The 17,549-nt window shown below is 45.5% G+C and overlaps 1 protein-coding gene across 2 annotated transcripts in view; it reads right to left on the bottom strand.

Moving 5' to 3' along the window:
* Positions 1–17,549, bottom strand: part of DGKG (diacylglycerol kinase gamma) — a 171,154-nt gene that overhangs the window by 37,351 nt on the left and 116,254 nt on the right. For both annotated transcript variants that reach the window (XM_081138473.1, XM_081138472.1), the window contains one exon: positions 13,443–13,533. In XM_081138473.1, coding sequence (XP_080994599.1) covers positions 13,443–13,533 — 91 coding nt within the window. The remainder of the gene's footprint in view (positions 1–13,442; positions 13,534–17,549) is intronic.

Genomic DNA, 17,549 nt, shown 5'->3' on the forward strand with positions numbered 1-17,549 from the left:
TCCCTTGTCTTTTAATATTTATTTATTTGTTTATTTATTTATTTATTTATTTAAGATTTTTAAATTGATTTTTAGAGAGAGGGGAAGAGAGAGAGAGAGAGGGGAACATCTACTTGAGGGGTGAACCTCAATTGGTTGCCTCTTCCATGCCCCCTAACGAGGATCGAGCTCTCAACCTGGCCATGTGCCCTGACCGGAATCAAACCTGCAACTTTTTAGTGCAAGGGACAATGCCCAACAAACTGAGCCACACTGGCCAGGGCCTCTTTCAATATTTACTGAAGGAAATGGGTCATCTGTCCTGTACAGTTGTGCTGCCCAGACTTGAATGTGCACACAAATCACTGCAGGATTATTAAAATGCAGATTCTGATACAGGAGGTCTGAGGCAGGGCCTGAGACTCTGCGTTTCCACATGCTCCCTGGTAATACTGATGCTGGGTGTGAGATGGACCACACTTCGAGGCGTAAGGCTGTAGCATTTTCCAGATTCTGGATTTTTCTGATTGCATCCTGAAGTGTCTTTAAAACATATTCTTAGTCTGTCTCTTCTATCTTTACTGAATTGATACTTTTAGATCAAGAGGCCTGGTCAGATTCATGGTTGACTTTTTGGCAAGAATACTTTATCAGTGGGGTTGTATATTTCCTATTGCATCTCATTAGGAGGCACATAGTTTGCTTGTCTCTTTTTTTGTGTGTGTGTGTGATGTTCAGATTGGTTAGTGGGTTCAGGTGTTGCCAACCTGAATCTTCCACTATAGAGATCTTAATCAGTGGAGGATGATCCCTGTCTTGGCCCATTACTGCATTACAGTCCCCTTGAGGACACCCTAGCACCCTGTCTCTGCTTTTCTACCAAATCTCTACAAATGCCATTTTCTCCATGAATTCTTCCCTGTCCACTCTCCCAAAAAGATCTCTCTCTTTCTCTCTTCTCTGTATTTATGTTCTCATGGAATCAAAGACCTGAAGAGTCTTGAAAAGCCATTCAGTGCAATCACCTCATTTTATAGATGAGAAAAATGGAGGTTAAAGAGATGAAAGAAATGGCCTGAGCCACACAGGGAATCAGAGTCAGCATATCTGGAATTAGACCATTGGTCATTTGGATTGGCAACCAAGAGGTCATGAGTGGTTTTGTAAAGAGGAATATTTTGGCAGCTGGGTGAGGGCCAAAGCACAGAAAGCCAGATGGAACATTAGATTTGGTAATCTCTAATTACCAAAATGAGAACAATGAGACCTAGAGTTGGTAAATGACCTCTCTGGATTACACAGCTATCCCTTCAAAGAGCTAGGGCTATACTAGGGACTCAAAGGTGAGTGGTAGTGGTAGTGAGGGAACAGAGTCAGAATCGCCATGTAGTTGTGTGACAAATGAGGCTGGAGAGAGAAAATTGGATCTAAAAGGGTAATATGATTGAGGAAAAGGTTTTCATGGATGTTTGAGGCAGAGAAGATACTCAGTGAATACTTGTTGGGTGAATGCATAGAGGGAAGAAGAAGTTGGGAATGCCTAGGATGGGAGTAGATGGAATGGAAGAGAAGATGCTGAACACAGTGGCGGGACACTGGTCTAGGGTGATACTGGAGTCATTTCCTTCCCAAGTGAGTGAGAGATGGGAGGAGGAGCATCTTTTGAAGAAGAAAGAAGGGAAGTGCTAAGCAATGTCTAGGGCAAGTAATATTTCAATTATAGTGGGGAGGAAGGGAGAAGTCTGAGGAAGAGGTGGATGACACCTGGACGCACTTGAATAGGGGGTTCTGATGGACTGAGAGGGGATGGGCAGAAGGAGAGAGCGGCTCCCCTTGATGCTTGGAATCCATGCCAGAGCCTCAGATACACACTCAGAGGCAGAGGTGGCTGACATAAAGACCTGACCAAGATCACCGCCCCCCACCTTTATTGAGGGATCAGGATGTTGATAGCCATTAGGCAAAGAGAGAGCCCTACCACTCTGTAGAGCCCTAGGGTCCTGTAGGGTCCTGGTAAGGATGGGGTGGTAGTGCTACCCCATCCTTTATAGTGGAAATATTTTGACTTTGGTAGGTGGGGAGGATGTTCTCTCTGTGAACTGGTCTGCCAGATTGGAATGTGAGTTAAACTATGGGGAAGCCTGGGCATACTGGTCCAAAGTCCTATTTGGTTTGGAAAGAAGAAAGTAGCTGAGAAAGAGGGTTAACTGGGCTCTAACAAAGCCCAGGCAATGGTAGCCAAAACTGATCTGCGTATAAGCCACAGAGTTGGGCCTACTTGCTTTCGTTTCTGCTGTACTCACTGTCTCAACTGCTCGTCAGCTCTTTTATGCCTATTAAAATCCTACCCTTCCAGCTCAAAAACTCTGTGGGGCTTTTCCCAGTGTTCTAGCTAGAAATTGATATTCTCCTCTGAATTTTCATTGCTTTGTGTTTATCTCATAGGGAATGCATATTCTGACATGTATATGCATATTTGTCTGTTCCCAGGAGACTTAAAATTCTCAGAGGGCAGGGCCCATATGTTAATTACACTGCTCTGTGTTCTCCAGAGTTTCTGGCATGTCTTACCCATATCAGGTGACCGATAGAACTATTTGTTAATTGAAAGAAAGAACCTGTGGAGAAATCCCCAAATGGAAACCAAGGTGTTCCTTAAAGAACCTGACAAGGTTTTGTTCCTTCCAGATGAATCCCCACAACTTCCCAGGATAAATATACTGACAGAATAAAGTGGACTGAAAGTCCAGGTTAGGGAAAGATATAGAAGGTTAACCCAAGTCTGCAAGAAGTGGTCTGCTGATCACAGCTAAGGGAAATCTTTATCTGAAGAGTTGGTAATAGGAATAGGGCACACGGAGCACAATTGATGTGAGAGACTTTAAGAGACAGAGACAAAAGCATCCATTTATCCATCAAGGATGATGAGAACCTACTTACTCTGTGCTAGACCCTGGGGATGGAACAGAAATGGGACACAATTCCTCTCCTCAAGCTACTCACAGTAGGTCAGTGCTAGAGGCAGTGATGTGCTGCTAAATGCTTCACAGCAGGATCTCCAGAAAAAAGGGAGAGGGAGGAGGAGAAGCAGCTCCGATTGTGGTGTTCCCTGGTGTGAACACTCTCACTCTGGCCAGTTTTAAGCTACCAACATAGCATCACTGAAAACAGTGTTGGGAAGAGATCTGCCATCAAGCAAGCTGGCTCCAGCACACCACTGGGAAGGAAGTAGAAATCTGCATATCTGCAGGGCCTATGGCCAGGACAGAGAAATTTATTGGGAGTGAAAGAAAAGCAGCCAGGGCAGATAATGATATCTGTTTTCCCTAGGGAAGAACCAGAGAGAATGTTTTTAGTGTCAATAATATGTGTCTCCTGAGGGAAGAAAAGGCGATAAATGGAGTGGTGTTGATGAGTGGTGATAGCATTATTGGAAAGACAGTCCAGTACAATTAAAAAAACTGGTCTGGCATTTAGGTAAATCTTATAGGACAGTGGCTTCCTTACAGTCAGAGGGACTGTTTTATATCATTTTAGGAGCTAATGTCTGCTGTGGGCAGTTAGAAACTAATACAAATGCACACATATGTTATATGGTAACATTAATATATATCATTTACTGTTCAACTGTTATAGACTAGGCACTTTACATGTCTAATCCTTACAATCCTATAACATTGGTATTTGTAGCCTCGCTTTTACAGATGAAGAAACATTGACTCATTGAAACTAAGGAAGATCCTTCTTTTGCAAATTTACCCAGGTTCATGGTAGGCTTCATGAACCTGCAGGTTTCCTGCGTGAGATGCAAACAACGAGATTAGGAAAACAGCTCAACTTATAGGGTAAGTACCGGACTCCTGCTCATTTTGTGTGCTATTTCCCTATGAGGTCACTTTTGGAGTATTCTAGATACAAGGGATTCACTCCTTCATTTTAAAGAGGACACGGGAAAAATATGGAGTCTACCAAGAGAAGAGTGGTCAGGAGTCAGGAGTCTGTACATCGAGTTGTATATGGAACTGGGGGTGCTGAGCTCAGAGGCTCAATGAGAGACCACATGGGGGATAGACCTTCAGCCCTATGAAGGGCAGTCATGTGGAGGAACAAGAAGGCCTTTTCTGTATGCCGGGTAGAAATAGGCCCAATGGATGGGGAATTCTGTGATGTATCCCACAGACACTTATTGTGCACCTGTTTTAAGTCCTGACAAGGGAAGGATATGGCGATGAATGGGACACACATCCCAGTTCAACATCGGGAAGAACTTTCTAAAAGTCTGAGCTGTCCAGAAATGGACCAGGCATCTGGGAAAGTAGGGAGTTGCCTATCCTTGGAGTATTCAGGAGGAGGCTGGATGTGCACTTAGCAGACTGTGCCAGAATGAATTTACTGAGTGGTAAGTGGGACTCAACCCCCTTCCAGATCAGGGATTCAGCATCTATGTTCAGCCTGGCTTTGGCAAGCTGGAGTGCTGCTCTGAAAAAATGTCATCTGACCCCCTTCCCCCTTTCCACCAGCCTTGCCCACCCAGCTGCGTGCTCCGCGTTCTCTGACAGCGAGCTGTGTTGGGCGAGACTGGAAGGTGGCTGCCATCTGTGACAGGGATGATGGAGTTTTGGCGGGTTTGTGTGGGTTCAAGGAATGCAGCATTGAAGCCATGTACACACAACCTGCTTAAGAACATCCCATGGGCAGAAAATGTTTTCTTCCTCTTCAGCCCTCCTCTGTTGCTGTGCCAGGCGGGCACAATGGTGCCTTTGAGAGGGGCAGCTGGAAGGGGGTGTTGGCAGGGAGGCTGGAAGTAGAACATTGCAGCTGGGGAGAACCAAATTCATTTCCAGGAGCAAACCTGCACTGGGTGCCAGTTTCCAAAACAACACTGCTGTCTCTGAGAGCTCATGGTGGTAGGTTGCCTCAGAGTTGGACAGAGGGCAAAGCCATTTCCTATCCGCTGCTCCACCCTCCCCAAGTTAAGGCAACCTGGTGTGTTGAGGCATTCTTGCTCTGGATGCAGATGAACAGGCCTTTTGGGCTGTCTGGGGAGCTCAGGCTAACTTGGGGTGGATAGGGCTCTCTGAGGGGTCAGATTTTCCTGCAGATAGAGCAGGGCTGATGGCTACAGGGACTGGCAGGGCTCAGAGGCAGGTAGGCTTTTGGGCCATGAGAGAGGGTTCAGAATGAGACCCTTTTCTTCTGCCTTTCTGGGTCACTTCTGACCCCTTAGCCGCCTGGCACCCTTGGTGCCATATGGGCTCTGCCCACTCACTGTCTTAACTCTCTTTGGTGGGAAAGAGGTGGGAGAACTCTGGCATTTCCTGTCCCCGGTTCACAGTTGTCCCACACCCTCTGTTACTTTCAGAGGTCCCAGCAACAGCTCTGAGATGGACGTGGGAGGTCTGAGTGCCAGGCTGCAGGCTCAGCCATCTCCCCCTTTGTGTTACAAATGCAACAAGGTGGGTTCCTTTTATTTTGGTGGCTTCCAACAAAAAGGTCTCACTTGAAGCTGGTCAAGTGGTAATTTCCATTAGTGTTCACATTAATGATGAGATTTTTCACACTCTAATTCAATTTTACAATCAATATAGAGCCATTACCTCATTTCAGGCATTGTTCTGGGCCTGGGGATTCAGAATGAAAAAGATAGAGCCCTTGCTTCAGACAGCTGACTGCCTACTAGATATGCCACGTCCCAGTGGGAACCCCAAGACCAGCTCGATAGACACCTGCAGTAGGTGGACGGCAAAAGCGTAGTGCGGAGCCCATCTCCTACAGGGAGGCCTGTGGAATTATGGGTGCATGGGCTTGAAATTCACCTGAACTTGGAGTATTTACTGATCTTTCAGGAACTCAATGTAAAGAATGAGAATAATACACACCATGCAGAGCTATTATGAAGATTAAACAAGGCGATGTATGCAATAGCCAAGGCAGAATGTGTCGCAAGGTCAGTGTTCCGTAAGTGGCTGCTGTTGTTATTAATTTGTTGATCTAAGGTCTTGAGATATACTATGTATGTGTGCACAGTGGTGGTTATCTGATCCCTTGTTAGATTATGTGCCCTTCCTAAAATAGTCAATTCTTCTACCTTCTTAATTTGTCTTCCATAGAAGACTAGGATCAGCAAGTTTATGACTACACTGACCAACGTGGCCAAACAAAGACTTATCTACTATAGCCAATAAGACATATTGTATATAATATTCTCTGTTTGTTTCTGTTGTAGAAGCAGAAAAAGGTTAAAATACTTCTTTTCCCTGAGATCCCTGAATTTCCTGAGTGTGGAAATGAAGATATGAATTATTTTCAATATTTTAAAAAGTTTAAGAGAAGTCATATATTTGCCATTGACAGCCCTCAGAGTTCATTATTACTTAAAAGATGCATTTGCTTGAGGAAAGTTATTCTTTCACTAAGGGACCTTGGCAGTAAAAAAGCTAAACTCACTGAGGCAGAGGTTAGCCTGGAGATCTTCCAGGAACCTTTTGTGGGGGTGCCTTCTAATCCAACACACTGAGTCATATGACCCCAACCTCAGTTTTCTGAGATTTTCCGAGACCTCCTTGGGCCTCGTCTATCCACTGGGCTGCATATCCCTCCACTGCTTTGTGAAATCTAGGCATGAGAATTCATCCTTAAAAGTTATTCCAAAGTCCTTGGAAGACACAAAATATGGATAGCCAGGAATCCAAAGACAAAGAAAATCAAAGCAATTCATGAAGAACAAAGGAAATGAAAAAGAACAAGAAAATAAAAGCACGTGGATGAATGGAGGCTTGAAGTGAAACATGGGGCACACATCTGAAGGAAATAAAAACGGGGGTGGTTTAAGAGAGAGAAAAAGTTGTGTGAGAAACTGCAAGCCAACAATGAAATTTTATAAGAGAAGACTGACAGGAACAATTTCTCTTTAGGAGGCTTGAAGCCTAAGGATCAGTGAAGGAAACTTGTGGTCAGTGCGTGGCTAAAAGAGGTGGAGAGACAGGGAGAACGAGGCTCTGTTTAGAAATGGGTAAGGATTTAGGAAGTCAAAGAGTCAGAGAGGTCCTCCAGAGGCCTGATTTTAGAGAAAGAAAGGCTAATATTATCACAGGATTGAAGCAAGGCCAACATCGTAACCGTGCTGATCCCTGACGGTGAGATTGTGGATTACTCTTCTTTTTTGCCGGTCTGTAGTTTAAAATGTTCTACCATGAGTTTGGATTACTTTTATAATCAGGAAAAGACTGTAATGGACATAATAAGAGGTAGCAGGAAGAAACTGAGGCAGGCGCATCTGGAGCAGAGAGAACTGTAGGATGAGCAAGAAGAAGAAATCTGAAGTGTAAGAGCTGCCTTGGGTGGTCTCACAATGAAGATGATGCTGGAATGATGGAGCCACTGGACTCGAGTGAGGAAGGGGAGAGACCAGAAGCAGGCTATCTCTCCAAGGCCCATTCCAGCCTTCCTTTTGACTCTAGGGTTTGATGCATAATCAGGTTGCCACCTTTCATTTTCCAAGAACTCAGAATCCCTTCCAATGCTCTTCTCAGCTTTCCCTTCCCCGCGAACGTGTTTTCATTTTATCTCCTTTGGGATCACTGTGGCTGGGCTGACGGGCTGATGTGCTGAGCCAGTTCCCACCTTCATTACTCCAAGCTCTGAAAGGCCCTGCCTGCCTAAGCTGAGAAGGTTTCGATGATGCTAGAAGAGGCCAAGGTGCTTGAAGATCTCTTCCCCTCTAACGTAAAAGTGTGCAATATTGCAGGTGAATACCAAGGCAGAATTAGAGAATGCCCCAGTTGGAGCTGGAGAGCCATGGGTTCTCTTCTGCCACTAACTGGCTGGGTGAACTTGGTCAAGCTACTTATCCTGTAAAGTCTTTGATTTCTCTCTTTTGAGAAGCAATGGCACTTGGTTGGACTGGAATAGCTAAAAGTATCTGCCCAGCTTGAGAGTAATCAGATTCATTATTCATTTGGCTTCTTTACATGTACACGGCTATGCTAAATGTTAATTTTAGAATTTATGATTCTCATAGACAGGGCCCATATCACGATATGGGTTAAATATCCCGAGGACTGTGCCCAGCGTACTCCCTTTGGTAAAATTAATTTTTAAAAAATTGAGATGAAATTCATATAACACAACATTAACCACTTTAAAGTTATAATTCAGTGGCATTTAGGGCTTTCACTCACACTGTCTTTTTAAAGTGTTAGAATAACACAGTTACTTGGGTTGGCTGCATTTTATTGTAATAAATACGTGCCACACAGTTCCTCCACGCTCATCCTCTTGTGAGCCCATGTGCAGCAGATTTTCTAGGTCTAGGTTGTGAAGAACCTGCTGGGTCATACGATCCACAGCATCATTTCCAATTCAGCATAGACTGCCAAACAAAGTGGCCTCTCACTTACGCTCCCACTGGTGGTGTCTGAGTTCCCATTACTGCTCCTCCCTGTTATGGTGGGGCCTTCACGGAGCGCTGCAGAGCAGCTAAAAGTACAAGCTAGCTCTATCAACATTGACATGGAGACATCTCAGCAACGTAATGGCGTGTGGAAGAGGCAAGTCACAGACCGAAAAGGATGGGGGAAACTCAGTTCTACCTGTAGTATTTTATTTCTTTGGTTAAAATATATTTGAAAGGAATAAAAAAATATTGACAAATATCAATTCCAAGTGAGGGGGAAACAGGAGCATTTGACATAACTGTTCTCAAGACTTTGTAGTAGGTTTTTAAAAAAATCCTCAATTGAAAGAGGCAGGGGAACTGATGTGCAGAGATTTCCAAAATATACTGGATAACAGATTATTTTTGAGCAGCTTCCAAATTTGGACTCACTTTTCCCCATGCAGCGGTTCATATTACTGGAGCTGGCTCGCCTTCTCTTGTGAACATTGTTTTAAAGTAGATGAAATATCAAGGAATTTTGGAAGTCCTTATTTTTAGCCAGTAAAATGAAAAATTTCCACAGCATGTAAAAGAAGTGCTCGAGTCGAAGCCTGCCTAGTTTGCTCCACCTAACTATGATCACATCAAAAACTTTTGCAAGGCTATTCTGGGCCTGGGGTGCGGAGGTGACTCACTGTGTCCCTCCCTTGCCCCATCCCCCACGTGTTTATTCAGGTGAAATCAGATTAAAATGAACATCAAGGACAGCTTTGGAAGGGAAGAGAAGCCAGAGACTCTGAGAGACCCCGAAAGACTGCCTTAAACCAGGTGTGATGAGAGTCATATGGGTGACATGCTGGCTTCTTAATTAGGGTCAACCACAATTTACTGAGCACCCATTTCCCAGGAACAGACTAGTTTTCACAGGCCTTCCTGTGTGTTCCTGTGAAGGAAGCATTTAGGGTGAGCATTTACAATATTTTTTTATGTGCTCTCTCTCTTTTTGTTTTGTTAATCCTCACCTGAGTATATTTTTTCCATTCATTTTTAGAGAGAGTGGAAGGAAGGGGGGGCGGGGAGAGAGAAACAGTGATGTGAGAGAGACACATCAATTGATTGCCCAGCCAGACCGGGGCCGGGGATTGAACCTGCAGCCCTTGACAGGGATTTGAACCGCAACCCTTTGGTGCCCGGGATGACATTCTGACCACTGAGCCACACTGGTCAGGGCTATGCTCTCTTTTTGATAACTGTAAAAATCTCATGCCTGGTTTTAATGTTATCTGAAATGTTAAACTAAATAAAAGTATGTGAATAAAAGCAGATCAGATATGCCCCATACCTGGTTGAGAATCTCTGCTCCAGGCTAAAGTGCCAGGACTGCCCTGAAACTCCCTGGTTTTGGTCAAATCTGTATTTGAAGCCTGACCTGACCACTCATAGGCTTTAGACTTCAGGTGACCTTCTTGCCTTCTCTCAGCTAGTATCCGCTTCTCTGAAAAGGTGATTTTGACACCTGCCACTTGGGGCTGCTTTGCAGATTCTATGAGGCACTTAGCACTATTGCCAGTAACTTAAAAAAAAACACCAACAAACAACAAAACCCTAAAAACTTTAATCTGAAGTATGGCCTTGGGAAGTAGGCTATCCCCTTTTTGCTCCATTTTATAAACGAGACTACTGAGGCCAAGACACACCATTTAGCAAGTTACTTCACCTAATTGCAGAACAAGTCTAACTCCCAGGTCTTGTGTGACCAGGCCAGGCCCCTTTCACTGTGCCAGCCCTGGCCTAGTGTCTGCATGCGAGCAATAGATCTAGAGTCTCCTTCTCCTCTGTCGTGAGTGATCTGGCTTATGTGGCTCCCCAGGATCCCGGATCGAATCTCCTTAGCACTTGTTAAGTGAGTACTGTATTCCCTCTTATGTGTCTGTCACTTGGGCTGTAAGCTTAATTTCAGAGAAGACTGAGTCTCCTAGACTTTCTCAACAAGCCCCTGGCCTCCGAGGAACAGGTTGAATTCCACGTGAGAGGCTTTTAATGGAGACCCTCCCTCCATAATCTCATTGCAGCTCCAACTTTTACCATCCAACTTTTATCAGCGACACACACACACACACACACAGACACACACACACACACACACACACACAGAATCTAGACTTTCCTATCTTCCCCTTGAACCCTTTACCTTTGTGCCCTTTCTCAAGTTGCTAAACCTCTCAGCCTCAGTTTCCTCACCCATAAAGTGACCCTACATGTTGTGGGTCAAAATAAAATGAGATGTTATGTAGGAAAATCCTTTGTAAACTTGGAGGCACTTTTCCTCTCTCACTCTCTCACCTACCCCCCAGCCTAAACTCATTCCTTCCTCAAATGAGCCAGAGGACTGTGTCTTCTGTTCCCAAAGCATTTCTCAGAGACCTCCCCAGCTGCCTCCGCTGAGAGGGAACTGAATGGTCCCACATTCGATAAAGAAGAAATGGCATCGTGCTGAGGAATTCACTGAGTCTAGCGCTTGTTAGATAAAACAGTTTACTGGCTTGTAAGCTAAACTCACACCAGGAGATCTAGAATCTTCTCTCTTACCAGTTTTTAGCAATGAAATTTTGGTCGAGTTGCTTAATGTAGCTGAGCCTCGGTTTCTTCATTTAAAGAAATGTGGTAGTACTTGCTTCATTGGGTTATTGTGCCAAATGAGGACACATGATTGTGGGCAGTCAAAGCATGCGACTTTTATTTGTCTCTCCCTTCTGTTTACCCTTTAAAACCTCTGTGCCTCTGCTTGTTTTTCCATGAAAGGGGGACAATAACACCTGGCCTGCCTAGCTCACAGGGTTGCTGTGTGACTGGAATAAAGGCTGCGGTAGGGGTAGGGCTCTGCAGTGGTGGCATGTAGTATAAATACCAGTCTAGGGTTATTCTCGGGATAGCTGGCCGTGAGCTGATGGGTGTGCTGGTCTCACAGGCCTGAGTTGTTGTGTGCAGTGGCTACATGTAGAAGGTTGCTTAACATAGCTTCTCCTCCTGCTCTTCCTGAGGCCCCTGTGCTCTCACATCTACCTGCGGTGCTCTGTAGCCTCCTCACACCCGTCGCTCACATGCCTCGCCCTCCTCTGTCTCTCTGTCCCCTCTGGATCGAAAGGCACAGGACCATCCACTTACTGCTCTCTAGATGCAATAACCATGGCTCCAATCTTGCTGACTATCAAGAACGCCCTGTCATATGACACCCCACCCCTTAGCCTCATGAATAAATACTTAAAAGACTCATTATGAGGAGATAAGGAAAACAGGAAGTGTCCCTAAAATCCACCATCCCAGCCACCAGAGGCCACCAGCATCTTTAGCAGCCAAACTACCAGCCTGCTGTGCACTTGAGAAAGAGCCCTTGTGTCTTGGACCTAGAGGCGTCCACAGGTAAGGCTGGAATGGAGGCAGGAATAGGAGTCCGGGATTCCGAAGGGCAGGCCACAGAGGCAGGGGGACAGAGCTTCTCTGTTCTGGGCACAGTTTCAAGGCCAGCTGCAAGGAGAACAGGCAGTCACTGTGTGCCTGCAGCTGGCAGTGGCTAGGCCAGGGCTGTCCTTCACTTAGGGTATATTTAAAGAGAGCCCACTAGATGGTCATGCCAATAGGAAAAATGCACAGTCTGGTAGCCACACCTTCAGCACTCTCCTCCTTCGCTGCAGCTTCCAGGCAATGGATTTATGTATCAGCAGAGGATGGCTGGCTCCTTCGTCTCTCCAGGTGTAGGTGGTACCACCTGGGGACAGAACCCCAGCTCTTGGGCCTCTCTGCCCTCTAACTGAGCTGGCCAAAAGTTCAGGGGATTAGTGGGATTGGCTCCTCCCACCCTGGGGTTGGTAACCCAGCAACCAGCCAAAGGGGAGAGGCAGACAGATGAGTCAAATGCAAGCCCAGAATCTCTGGCTTTGTGTTTTGTTTGTGAACACTCCCTGTGAGTGCAGACTCCCTTCCGGCTGGAAGTGGTGGGGCTTTCCCACACTGCTTCAGGCCAAATTCTCCTCCTTATAGGGATGCCCAGGCCCAATTGCCCGCTAATGCAGGCTTAGGGACAAAGCCAGTGGGCCAGGAGGAGCCCATCCTGGCTGAAGACAGGCCTGAATCCCATGGAAAGGTGGGATTGGGAGCTGAGAACTATGGGTAAGGGAGCCAATGGGCCTGAGGTCCTGCAGACCAGACACTGAGCTGGTGTGCATAGAAGTTTGGGCTTTTAGGTGGCCCGAGACCAAGGAGACCTTGTCTGAGCAGTGAGAGGACTTCACCAGAGCAATCCAGCAGAAGTGGGGTGAGTGGGTGGGAGTGGGCAGCTTATCAACCCGGGAAGGGAAGCCGACGGGCAAACCGTCTGAGGCAGGCAGGCTGCTACAAGTGCCGGAAGAAGTCAGTAAATCACGAGTGCACCAACAGGATCAGCTACATAGTTTGAAGGGCCCAGTTCAAAATGAAAATGCAGGGTCTTTTGTTAAAATATTATCAGGAATTTCAAGTCGGTGACAGAAGAGCATTCAGTGGAGGGCCCTTCTGGGCGACCACACAGGTTGCACCCCTGAAAAGCTAACACAGGGCACCTATAAGTTGGCTACTTGGAACAGCTTTGAAAGCTGAGGCAGGTGAGCTGGGGGATGTCTGGTCTCCTTTGGCCTTAAGTCCCTCTCACCTCTGCTGCCCTGTGGTCACCAGTCCTCAGACTTTTATTGGGCTTGGGCCAGTGCCTGTACCCCAGCAGCAGGTCTTCTCCCTGTGCTCGCTGCAGCTGTCTTTGCCTCTCTGAAAAGAGGGAATTGCAAGGCCACAGTGGGAAGAGGGCTGAAGGCAGGAATGGATTGTGGTTCTTTGGGTCACTGCGTCTCAGAGCCCCAAGGACTCCCTGGACAGGCCAAGAAAGGCCGGTGCAGCAAGTGGAGCCGCCTCTGAGTGAGGCTGCAGAAGATGGAGGTACAACATGTGGACTACACTCTGGATCCCCAATTAAGGACCCAAGGGGACATGTCCTGAGGATGGGTATGACAGTTGAGCAGAACCAGGGTCCAGGAAGCCTTCCCCCCACTTGGGAACTTACCTCCAACTCTATGTGGTCGTGGAGTTTCTTGCAGGTGGCTGCAAAGGTCTCCGAGGTGCCAAATTCAAAGTACCACAGCTTGTTCTTCATCCTGGACCATGAAGCAGAGACATGGCTCAATATTCTGTATTTGAAATGTCATGTAAAACAGCTATATCACTGGGGCTGGGAGGCCCGCATTCCCCAAGCTTCTGTTTTCAGCACTTGTTAATTAGATAGATGATCAGGGAAAGAAATTTTTTACCAACTGTTCTTGCTACTAACTTAGAGGAAAAACTCATTCATTCCTTAGGCAGCATGGCTACTCTGGGTGAACTGCCAATTGGTCTCTGAACTTCCTGATCAGAGTAGGAGAAAGGCCTGTTTGCCTCTGTATCTGGACCAAGGGAAGAGTTCCATGAGAATCAACCAGTGGTGGCAAGTAGCAGTAGGCTCTGGTCACTGTCCTTTCCACTACTAATGCAGAGGGACTTCAGGCAGAGTCCTCTTTTGGGTATAGTTGGGGTATAAAGGGAAGATCATACAGCCTTTTGAGACTTGAGGGATGTACAGTCTCAGGACAGTGGAGGGATAGCTCCAGATAAACCAGCCAAAACATGTGCTACTTTGTCTATGCTCTGAGTAGGGGAAGCAAAGTGCAGAGAATTAGACACAGATTTACAGGCAAGGTGGAAAGAGAAGAAAAAAAAATGAGTCGTTTTGTAGCAATTGTTTCTCCCACTTCTTCCTCAATTGTATTTGCTTAGGCCATGACTATCTTTGATTTAGGGGTAGACCTTGTCATATTTGCTTCCAAGTAAGAGTTCTCACCATTTTGAGCTTTACATTTTTCAACATTTTCCTTAGTGGGGAAAAACAGTGGGGTCCCATGTAGCTGGGGGCTTTGCAAAGTCAGACAGTGTGTCCCGGACACTTGGTTGTCTTGATCAGATGGTCTCACCAGGAAGTGTTTCTGAAGGTATTCCATTCCTCCATCCCAACTGTTGTCCCACTATCAGGAGCTGGCTAAGAGAAGGGACACCTGTCCAGTTGATAAGCTGGCAGATTTTGCTAAGGAAGGATTTTAAAAAATCACATTCTTCTTGTCACATTCTTCAGTGGAGGGGAAGCTGCCTTGAGTGTTGCTGATCCTCCATGTTTAGATTTGTGAACTAAGAGGAAAGGAGCATTCATCAGAGGCAAGATGGCTCTTATTTCTTTCTGGTATTCCTTAGGCCGTAGCAGATGACGCTTCACAATAGCAGACACAACTTTTTTCTCTGCACTTCTCAAAGAGTCCACCTAGAACTTGAAGATGAGACTGTACTTCTAAGATTGGAAGTAGCCTATCTGACTCTTAGCTTGCATGAAAAGTAATGATCAATCATGAGGGAAGTAAGAATAAGCAAGATTTAGGGAGCTCTGCCTCGTGAAGAAAGAAGAACTGGGTGCACTTTAAGTAGACCAGTGCTTCTCACCCAGTGAGCTGCATCATCAGTATGCCTGAGATGTCAATCTCAGGCCTCAGGGTGGTCGGGCTGGGGTCTGGGGCAGGCGTCACAGCGGGCATTCTCATCTGTATGCCAAACAAATGCTTTTGTTTTCTATGCATACCATGATGTGAAAAAATGTTGGGAAACACTGTTCTAGATCATGGTTTCTCTGCATGCACAGTAATGTGAATATGTGTGAATTGGGAATTTCATTGAAATGCAAGTTCAGATTCAGTAGTTGAGGATTTGGGCCTAAAAATTCCTTGTTTTTTTTTAACAAGTTGCTGATCCTGGTCCAGGGACCTCACTTGAACTTGTGAGCGCCTGGAGACTACATTTGTGGCTCTGAAACATTAGTATTCATGAGAATTACCTGAGGAATGTGAATAAAATGCTGCTTCCTGGGCTCCACTCTGCAGAGATTCTATGTGACAGTTGTGGGATGGGGCCCAGGAATGTGCATTTTTATGAGTGCCCACGTGATCATTATGCAGGTAGTCAGTTGTCAGGACTTTGAGAAACACTGCTCTAGATCCCAATGAAATGACAACTAAGGAAGAAGACAGACTGATTAAACCTAGAAGAGGATTTCTCAGGGAGGAGAGAATGAGGGTCAGTGCCTTTCAATAGAAAATGATGGCAATAGACCCAATGACAGGAAAAACACCGATTGTCATAAATGTCAAGGTTGCGCATTCCTCTCCAGCAGCGAGAGCATCTCTGTAGCCAGGAGACCTGCTTTGTGATTCCATTTTCAAATATCACTGCAGGTCTGAATCATGACTTTTGAAAGTTATTGCCAGGAGATTTAGAGTTTTAATAAAAATTTCAGGAAGCCACAAGCTATTTTTGTCCACAAGTGGCTCTTCTGATGATCTAATAAGGTTAAGAGGTCATGGTTAGGTCAGTATTGAAGAAAGACTGAAAGGATCAAACAGACTACTTGTCCATCACTGCTTAGATGTCCATTGCTGGCTGAGTGACCTTTGGCAAGTTTTTAAACCTCAGTTTCCTCATCTGTAAAATGGAGATAATAAAAAGATCTGCTTCAAAGCGTAGTTGAGAAGATTAGATGAGATTATTGCAACTTCACAAAATGCTTGCTGCATAGTAAGCTTAACAAGAATGTTCACTACTTATTAGCTATTATTTTAATGTCTTGAATTGGCATATTTGGATAACATAGTAAGGCAGCAATGGCAGATCATGTTGGGTAGCCGAGTGCATTATACATCCAATTTTTTCTGGGACAGAAGATTATGTGATGGTATTTGTCAGATCATGTGTCTTCACTTTTGATTGAAAACATATGTTCCCCACATGTCTAATCTAATAGATTTTTACAGAGTCATAGACCACACCCTAATCGTTGATTTATTATCTTGACTGGTCACGCGATTGTCCAAAGATGTTGATTGAGACTACGTAGGCTTCTGAGAAAGTATTTATAAATTCAAGAAACATTCATTGTGCAGGACTAGATGAGGGTCTACTAGATACAATGAACAACAAAACAAATCACTCCATGAGCCAGGCACTTGGAAAGGGCAGACAAGGAAACAAGGAAACAGACCATAGTGTTGTGAGCTAAGCACTAAGAGCTAGGAGCACCTAGGAGGAGTGGACATCCAATTCTTAGTGAGGCCAATGGCAGTTAGAGAAAGGATCCTAGGCAGGCAATGCCAGGATGAGTTCTGAAAGATGTGGAAGGGAACAGAGAAGGTGAAGGAAGAGCATTCCAGGCAGAAGTCCAGGCAATGGCACAAGGCAAGAAAGAGCATAAACCTGCTGCAGAGGACCTGGAATTCAAGGTAGGGGTAGGGAGATGTGGGCCAGTAAGGCTGGAGAGGCAAACAGGAGCAAGATTATAAAGGCTGGGGATGCCATGCTTTGGTGTTTGAGCTTTATCATAAAGTCTATAGTATGTCATGGGTCACCCTTAAGTGGGGGTGTTGGTGGTAGTGAGAGTGGTGGCAGTAGTGACCTGGTCAGACTTGTGCTTTTTGAAGATCACTCTGTCCCAAGTGTGGAGAGTGGATTGGAAGGGGGTGGGTACAGACTGGAGGACTGGAGAATAGTTTGGAGGTGGTATAGAAATCCAGGAGAGAATAGGGAAGGGCCTGAATAAAAGTAGTGACAATAGAGTTCAGGGGAAGATAATAAATTCACAAGCTAAAATTTAGGAGGTGGAATTCACAGCACTGGTTGGTTGTAAGGAGTAAGTGAGAAAGAGTAGACTAAGTGGCAAACCCAACTTTTTGTCTTATATAGCATGATACACGGCAAGTGCCAGTCACTGAGAGAGGGGCATAGGAGATCAATTCTCCAGTGGCAGCCCTCTTTGTAATTGAAAGGAAGCACTTTTAGATTTTGGCTCATTCATTCATATATACATCAACCTGTCCATCCTCCCATCCATCCATCCATCCATCCATCCATCCATCCATCCATCCATCCATCCATCCACATCTATTGAGCCCTACCCTGAGCTAGGCACTGTATAAGGCCTAGAGATACATGATGAATAAGAAAGATAGAATCTCTATCCTCACAGAGCTGACATACTTTTAATATCTTCACCAAGATACTAGCATTTGACCTCTGACCCACAGGAGACTAGCTGTTCAAAAGCTAA

The sequence above is a fragment of the Miniopterus schreibersii genome (genome assembly GCF_964146895.1).
Source record: "Miniopterus schreibersii genome assembly, chromosome: 5".
In the NCBI taxonomy this organism is placed as follows: Eukaryota; Metazoa; Chordata; class Mammalia; order Chiroptera; family Miniopteridae; genus Miniopterus; species Miniopterus schreibersii.